We start from the raw sequence: 9263 nt of genomic DNA, 5'->3' as shown, positions 1-9263 counted from the left end.
AGAATATTTCAAAATAAAAAATAAATAATTACAATATCACAGTGCACGGCTGTATCGAAACTCTACACAACAAAGTAAGCCGAACACCACCTTATATCCGCAAACGAAAACATTGTTTAGATGAATCTAAACAATGTTTATTATTAGAAGAGAAAATATCTATGTTTTTGTTTTAAATTATGCCCTCGAACTATCAGATTATTAGCAGTGTTAGAATGATTCGAGACCACTGAGATATTGCTTCTAAAATCTTTTCCGCCAAAATATGCATATCAGTATCAGATAACATTGGGATTCTTTTACTCTCTCATGGCAATTCAAGATTTGACACATAATGACACGGTTCCAACTTGTAATATCATACAACTATATTCCCTGGTGTCCTCAAAAAGTCATTTGAAAGCAAAACATCAATTTGTATGTATATATCATTGTCATCTGACGTGGACTTCTACATTTTTTGCAAAACCTATTTAGCTTGGCTCTAATTCCCATCAGATATATCGCAATTTTTATAATACAAATATCCTTTATCCGTTAATTCTTCTTTATAAAAATTTCCCAACCATCCATATCTTCATAGGGCTTAACGCCTCTTCTAACTGATCATTATCAATATTATATTGATTTGCATATTAGTTTTTAAAATAATGTACATATATATTTCACTAAAGTTTATTCAACCTGGAATCTGAAAAGTTTTTGTTAAAGTTCTTTTAAGAATGAAATCAACAAGCAAACAATATTTCTACATTCATTAGAGGTTCACGAGAGATGTATCCTTGAATTTTTTTTACTCGTCTTCTTTCTCAGATATCAAGACAAATACCAACGATTATTAAATATCTTAATTCTTTTTTCTTCAGAAAATAGAACGAATGGGGACTTCAGCAAAGAGCTCGGTCTTTATTGTCTTAATATTAGTAGCTGCAGGCACAAATGATATGTGGAGCCTCAATAAAGATGTCAGAGTGCAAAGAGTGGTCCGTTCCAAGCTTATAGCAGACACAGTTTTGCTTTGTGGAATCCGCAGTGTTTGTAACCAGTCTGCTATTCCGTTTCCGGTGTTGCCGGAAACAGAGCAGCAAATATCCAGTTGTGCTCCATGTAAATGTGATATAGACTGTTGGTCACGTGGTGATTGTTGCGTCGATTTACCATACTTATATCTTACTTCTTCTTGCCAAAGCACTCATATATTAATCAATGGATCTAATGCAGAGATTAGCCCAGAGTTCAACTTTCAAATGATTGCATCTTGTCCAGAGACAGATCTGAACATAGAGATGAAAGAACTATGTGATGGATTTAGAAACGAGGGGTCTTTTCTTGATTATGATTTACAAGCTCCTGTTACATCAGTGATTACACACGTTACTTACAGAAACAAATATTGTGCCAGTTGTTACGGAGATCATGACGTTATTCGTTGGGACAGATTCGCAAAATGTAAGACACGATTTGATATAAATACTATCTCTACTATGAATGAGTTTAAAAACGCTTTGTCAGAATACAGTTGTTCCTTACTATATGAATTTCCTTCCAGCCTACCGCCTATTCCACTCAAGCAATGCATATACAATTACAGGGATGACCTCATATCCACTTGTAATAAAACTGGATTGTGGATGGATTACGATCCTAGCATAGAATGGGCATGCGAAAAGTTCGTGACTGGTGTTATCTTTTTGAAGTACTTTCGCAACATTTTTTGCTACATGTGCAATCCTAGCATTGCGAGTTTTTACCATGACGTGATCGTAGACCGCTGCAACCTGACGGGAGAATGGGAATTGTACGACAAAGGTCTAGAGGATGGATGTTTAAATCTTCCATCAATTCGAAGGCTAAAACCATTCAAAAACTCATATTGTATGCTTTGTAATGGAAGAAAACCTCTTAGTAATAAAATCGAAGGTCACCTTGGGACTCTTAGCTTTGTTATATCCAGTTTTTGGTCCGAATCAATTGCACACATTAAATTCTCAGAAACGTCCTTAACCAATCTATTAGGAAATAGAGAGGCAGATTGGGAAGAAAATATGGTTGAATTTGATATAGAAGAGGAAGCCGAAAAATCAGATTTTATCAATGGAGATGATACCAAAAATATCTGTATGAAAAATACATCTTTCTTTGTCAGTTACAATGTTTTAAAGGAACTACAATTAATTTGTGGTGAGAATTCAGTCTGTGTTCTTAGCAATAAAGATGGATATTCAAGCAACACAAATACGTCGCATGCAGGTATGAATTCAAATTTTCCCAGTCCTCCTTGTGGTTTGTGTGATTGCAATAAAAATTGCTTGTATGACAAAACATGTTGTGTTGACTTGCTATTAAATGAAAATCCTTACGATTGCATTTCGAATGAAATATTTCATTCGGCTAGGGATCAGGATACGAGTTCTGTCAGTGGAATTGTAGCAATCAGTACATGCAAAAACAGCAGCCAGCCAGCATTCATACGGGATATGTGTAATCAACAGCCCTATTCCAACCTAATTAGCTTCCTTCCTGGAAGATCTAATGGGTCAGTCATTTTCAAAAATATATTCTGTTCATACTGTAACGACTTTAAAGATAACTTCCAATTTCTGGATATCAAAATAACGTGCGATATCCTGTTGGAACCGACAATGTTTTTCTCTTTCCCCTCACTCCTTAGAATAGCATTGCAAAGGAAATGTAACGTTCGATTCGACGACAGTGGAGATGAAAGTTGTAGGAAGGAGACCTTGATGATATCTAAATGTAACACCACAGGAGAATGGCACGACTACGATGAAAGCGTTCAGAATATGTGCGAGATGGAGAAAGGATTCTCAATCTGGGGATTTAGACCGATGGCATACCAAAATAAAATTTACAAAAATATTTTTTGTTTCATGTGTAATCCTGAAATTTCCACCCAGTCGGTCATTCGCCATTGTAATGTCACAGGAAATTGGAAGGTTCACGATCCAGCCATTGATCAGGCTTGTGAAGATGCACCGGAACATATTGCATGGTATCCATATAAAAACTGGTTCTGTAGCAGATGCAATGAAGAAATGGTTCCTGTCAGATATAACAGTGAGATCCCAATGTATGACGGATTGCCAGAGATACAATTTATTCCTACGTACAGAAATTTATTTTCCTTCAAACTACCATCATCGGCTGACTTAAGAAAGACAAAAATCACATGCAACAACGGGATGTACGACTCTTACAAGGTTAATGTCTACGTATCTCTTTGTGTACTTATCACTCTGTATTCATATGTTTCTTATGCATATTATTAAATATCGTATTTTGTACTCTATTCAATGCAAACAATAGCATTTTTGCATGAGTATAAGTTATTTGCTTTTGTTTAACATACATAGCATCGCATTTACTTTCAAGTCTTATATTGATATTTGGTTAAAAATTGCGTTTCCTAAGATTAACAATTTTAATGTATTATTGTTATTTTTGTTTCCCAATACTTAAGCGGAACACCGAAATCTTTTAACAGAAAGACCACTACGCCTAGTTGTTAATAAAATATAGAAAAGGGTGATAAACAATTTAAAAGTGAAACATAAAAATCGTTGCTTCTCCAGCATTATCAAATTTATTGTAAATATTGTCCTTAACCATATTTAAAGTGTTCTGTAGACTTGAACTGATTTGGAGGAGGCGGCATTTTGTGTGGGACAAAATCGGGCAAAAAACGACAGGATCTAATTCCAATTTTGTATTAATTTGATTTGCCAGGCTCTGATTGCAAGTCCATGAAACTAATGTAGAACAAAGACAGAAACATTTGTAAATAATTGAAGGAAATCAGATGTTACACACTAATCTGGTAGGAACAATGATAAATATTTGCCATTAACATTGAAATGAAATGTGTTTCAGGGAGCTATATCTTCTCTCGGCAATGGGTTATTGAAATACATAATTGTAATTTGAAAACTCGAATTGTTGAAAACTGTCTCCCCTGATGGCGACTATTAGGGGCATCAGTATCACACAGAGAATGATGGACTGCAACTTTCTGAGGGTTACTTGAATTTTATCCAAGCAGCATAGCAATTTATTACACGGATTTCTACTTACCACGTGGGAGGTAAGCCTGCTGAATTAAAATAATATCCAAAGAAACCTACACCTTGGCACAACTATTTTATCTACACTTATTGGATCATTGGACCATTGATGTCTGCACATACTGGTAAGAATCTATCTAACGTTTCCTAGCATCTAAATTGGTTTGAGCTAAGATCAAAATATCGTCCAAAATATTATTGATTTGTGGTAATTATAACTTCTAATTTGCAATTTAATTAGAAATAATTATTTTTTTTTCTATAACGTTGCAGATGGCATGCACCAACGTATACTGTCCTGTCGGCCGAGAGCTGAGGAACGGAAGCTGCGTAGTGCTCTTGGAAGAAACAAAAGATCTCAGATATTCAATAACATTCCAACTAGTAAGTATTTCTGATCACGCGACATATGATGGCGGATTACAAATTCTGCTACAAAATATTTCAAGCACGATTATGGACATGATGTGGCGTCTGGAAAGCAATTTGGAAATTGAATACAGCAAGACATGGAGCTATCAGCCTTGCGAGGAGAGGCAAATGGCTGAAAATGCCACCATTTCGATTAAGATTCCGAGTATTTACTTTCTCGCAAATCTCCGCATTCCTTTCACCAGAAATAGAACCGCACTTGAATTAGCTCTTTTGGATTTTAGGAAAACAGCTTTCCAACTAAAATATAATGGAGTGAACCTCATGTTTGAAACCATGCAATCTCCCTTGAGAGTGTCTGATGACAGTGACAACACTATACTTTGTAGACATGACTATACAACGTTTGACAATAATGACTTGGAGCATTCTATTCTTTCGAATTCAGATGAAAACGAGCACATGTTTGAATATAGACCTATTTCCGACTTGCTGGCATGTGTCATGGTACAGGTGTCGAAAAATGACTATGTCTACAACAATGAAACGGAAACAATTATGCTAATTAATATGAGTACTTCCCTCCAAAGGCAAGACTTTGAATTCCAGACAGATGAGAGTATCCGCGTTTGTAAGGACCATTTAAATCAAGTAATTCTTACAGAGGAAATCAACACCATTTCTGCGTTCTCTTACCAAACCAGTTTGATGGCCTCGATTCACAACATTTTCTCTTACGTCTGCACCATGATATCAATCATCTGCTTAGTTTTTACTTTCCTTACGTACTGCCTGTTTAAAGCACTTAGATCCTTGCCTGGAAAGAACAACATGTGTCTCGTGTTTTGCCTGCTGTGCGCCCAAATACTCCTACAGTTTGGTTTATGGCAGAGTCATCATCCTATCATGTGTCAAGTTTTAGCCATAGGAATTCACTTCTTTTGGATGGCAACATTTTCTTCCATGAATGTATGTTGCTTTCATATGTATAGAGTGTTCTGCTGTAATGCTTTAGCCCTACTTACTGACGGCGATTCAAAGAAGGTTTTTATGTGGTATATTGCTTACATTTGTGCCGTACCATTTTCTTTAATCTTAGCAACTACTACCATCAACAGCTCTTTATCAAGTGGCGAAAATACAGGGTACGGAGGAGAGCGATGCTTTCTCAACAACCAATATTCAATCATTTTTGCCTTCATTCTCCCTGCGGTGGCTATATTTATTTCAAATGCGGTTTTCTTCGCAATTGCTTTTCACAAAATCCGTTCATCTCCCAGTATAGAGAGTAATTCTGGAGACAAACGAAATTTCTTCATGTATGTCAAACTCAGCACAATTACTGGAATAGCTTGGCCGCTTCAGATTATAGACGGACTGCTAGAACTGTCTATATTTTCATTCTTAGTGACCTTTGTAAATGCTCTTCAAGGCATGTTTATATTCGCATCCTATATCTGCAACAGAAGGGTATGGAAACTGTACATAGATACTTGCTGTAGAAGGAAGAAGCCAAAAGAATCCTGGACTCGTGGTGTATCCAGTAGCACTAAACCTAGAACGGAACAAACCTATGTATAGACGATGGGACTCGCACAGTAGTTATCTGTAAATGCAAACCATATACTTTGTGTCTGAAGGTAGACTAGTTAAAAGTATAAAGTTATGAACAAGGACAGTCATATTCCGATTTATACTTCGAACAGTTTCAACCAGTTCAGGAAACGAGCCGCCAGAACCGATAAAATCAAGTTTCCTGCTTAGTATAGAAGTTTACGAAATTATGTTGATAGTGAATGTTTCAAGCGAATTAGAACATGTTCACAGACAAATACAAACGTTAGTTAGCTTGAAACTGCAAAAGCATTTGATAGCTATGAACGTGAGGATGCAAACATGTCTAGCTACAGACGTGATGATGCAAACATGTCTTGCTTGATACGTGAGGAGGCAAACATGTCTTGCTACGGACTTGACGATGCAAACATGTCTTGCTACAGACGTGAGGAGGCAAACGTCTTGCTACAGATGATGAGTAATGTACTTCTAGTGAGTATTAGTATAATACTGACTTTATGTTGTGAAAGCTTTACCGTATTTAGACATAAGATGCATTGACCAAATTATGGTTAATAGTGTTAGGTGGCGCTCTACAGTTTCGTATTTTCCACAGGGTTAGGATTTTAAAGAAAAAGAATTTCCCCGGCTTTCCTCACTGGTTATACTGGCTATTTAAAAAAGACCTTGTGTATCTTAGGTATAATGCAAAGAACCTTTAATTCCCTTTATTTTGTTGTATGATTGATGGGTGTACTATGGGTTATAGAGTATACAGCTTGGCCTTACTTCAAATGTGCACCTTTCATAAAAGTGCTAGCTCTACTTGGTCATTTTCACTTCCTGAACTTCAGAGGTAAATTATATAAAAAAGAGCCGATAACTTTTTTTACATTTTATATATTTGGTAATTCATTCATTGCACTTTCAGAAGCTGGTATTGTCTAGTCTGGCAAAATTCATTTTCCCTATTTTAATAGCTGCTATGTATAGTGTACTTTAGACTAATTCAGACTGATTTTTTGAGCACAAGGGAGCAGTCATTTTAGTTAGCAGTGTGCTTAAATCATGTAAAATTTCCAAAAGTACAATATCCAAAAGAAATATCATCCACATTACATTAATGTAGCATAGAAGTATGCAAACATTCTCTCCACTGTGCATGTTTTAAATGCGAACTACTTCACCTTACATACGTCACTGTAACAAAAGTACATATTATCTGGTGAGCGCCACCTTAGTCTTACAATATATTATTCTTATAATTACGTGTATACTAGTTTTATTCCCATTTCTTGTATTGAAAGTTAAAAATGTTTGACAATGTTCTTAAGATTGTGCTTGAATTTGTAGACATGATGATGTTAGTTGTTTTTGTATTCAGGCGAGAACAATAATATTATGGGAATTTCTTTTTAATTCCTTGTTTAATGAACAAACAACCAAAAAATGATATTCGTTCTCCACAACTCTTATATTACACCGACTACATAGTTTCTCATACAATCCCTAATAAGCCTTCATTTTAGGTCATGCGATACGGCTCTAAATGTACTGACAATGTTTTCCAAACGAGCTTCATTCGTTACATACAAGAAATCTCTAAACGAGCTTCGTTTATCATATCGAAGAACAGTTCAAATGAGCTTCATTTATCAAATCGAAGTACTCTTCAAATGCTCAATATTATTTATGGAGAAAATCCATTTTTTTAAAAAATACTAATGGCAATTGAAATGCCCAATAGTTCCACTTATTACATTTATCAAGATCCTTTTTTAAAAACTTTGAGCCCAAAGGTTGTAAAGGCGTATGTGTCAAATTTCCGATCTAGAAATTATTTGTCAAATTTCCAATATAGAAGATTCAAACCAGCGGATTTGGTTCACCCCCTATAATTGTTTGTAGATTTTTGTATGAGTTTGTTACACATCTTTTACTGGGTGTAAACCCCTTATCTCTGATCCACAATTATGCACTGATTCAACGAGATCATTAAAAGGTTTACATTTTCCCCATCAGGTAGAACAATATATTCAAATAATTTGTGTAAATGAAACATTTTTAAATTCCCCTAGATACTAAGACATTTTTAGTTTGTAGTGTTATATATATTTAATTGATATTGTGTGTTTGATATTTGCTTACCTGACTTTTGTCGTGTTTGTGATTGAGGGTGTGAATGGGGTTTTGCGTACATGACGTTTGTCATGGCTTAAGTAGCAAACAAGAGGTTGAGTTCAAGAGTTAGTAGAATTTTCTTCGGAAATTTGTATTTTCCGGGACAATCTATTGCGTCGTATGTGAAGTGGGTATTTGTACATAAAGAGGGACTGGTAAACTGTTTCGTTTTTAGGCTCAAATAAACAGCAACACAGAAAGAGTGAAAACAAGAAGCTTTTTAAAATGTAACAAATAATTTATTTTCCTGGAAAAATTCTGTAAAAATGAAAAAGAGAGATGAACTTACGATTCCAAGAATCAAATCCAAACATAATCTAAGAATAATCCACGAATTAAACTGCAAAAGTCCTAGTAATAAATGTTTTAATAATTTCAAGTTCGAATGCTGATAGAAAATCCAAGATAGACGACGATGACGTATGATGTAGTCAGTACTGTGCTTATCTACAGTTCTTTGTAGAAATACAAATATTGGTCCCCCGGTGTTGGAAATCCAAATTTGTAAGCAATGTCTTTCCAAAATTTATGTGTGAGCACTCCTCAAAATATTTCCAGAGAAAAAAGAATTAATCCTTTTGAAATCCAACTGATCGGAAGAAAATTATGGCTTCAAATCTGGCTTAAACAAATTAACTTGACATCAGTGTGAAAAGCCCAAAAACTGAGAAATCTATCTCTACACATCTCTATTAAAGCTATCAAATGCGTAGTTATGGAAAAAAGAGAATTGCGAAATCGGGGGCGGGGGGGGGGGGCACGTGATCGTGTTTGTGTCACGTACACCAAAAATAACCCTCACGAAAACCAATCTTTTTCTCTAAGAAATAAAAAACAAAAAAAGGTTGTTTACATCATAAACCTACAGCCTCATCATGACCCTGACAACAACCAATCGTTTTAAAATAAATAGAACTGTGTTGACTAATTTTGAATCAAGGTCAGCATCCAGGCCAACACCTGGTGTTTATGAAAAGAATGATTCAGGTCAACCAATTTTCTGGTAAAATATCATCTCCAGTGAATAAATTTACATTACAATAGCATGAAAGAAAATGATAATTTTTTTAA

General features: G+C 35.3%; 2 protein-coding genes across 2 annotated transcripts; both read left to right on the top strand.

The window, feature by feature from the left end:
- Positions 1 to 878: 878 nt before the first annotated feature.
- LOC149776317 (uncharacterized) lies at positions 879 to 3290 on the top strand. The gene has a single exon (XM_089941291.1). The coding sequence runs from the start codon at positions 879 to 881 to the stop codon at positions 3288 to 3290; it is 2412 nt and encodes an 803-aa protein (XP_089797417.1).
- A 1091-nt stretch (positions 3291 to 4381) lies between these two features.
- LOC149776316 (adhesion G protein-coupled receptor E2-like) lies at positions 4382 to 8921 on the top strand. The gene has a single exon (XM_089942804.1). It carries the CDS (start codon positions 4539 to 4541, stop codon positions 6033 to 6035), a length of 1497 nt encoding a protein of 498 aa, XP_089798930.1. The 5' UTR covers positions 4382 to 4538; the 3' UTR covers positions 6036 to 8921.
- Positions 8922 to 9263: the final 342 nt, after the last annotated feature.

This window comes from Sinohyriopsis cumingii, chromosome 18 (genome assembly GCF_028554795.1).
Source record: "Sinohyriopsis cumingii isolate HCF-2022 chromosome 18, ASM2855479v2, whole genome shotgun sequence".
Classification (NCBI taxonomy): domain Eukaryota; kingdom Metazoa; phylum Mollusca; class Bivalvia; order Unionida; family Unionidae; genus Sinohyriopsis; species Sinohyriopsis cumingii.
Note: the sequence above shows the minus strand (reverse complement) of the source record. Positions and strands in the feature narration are given on the sequence as shown.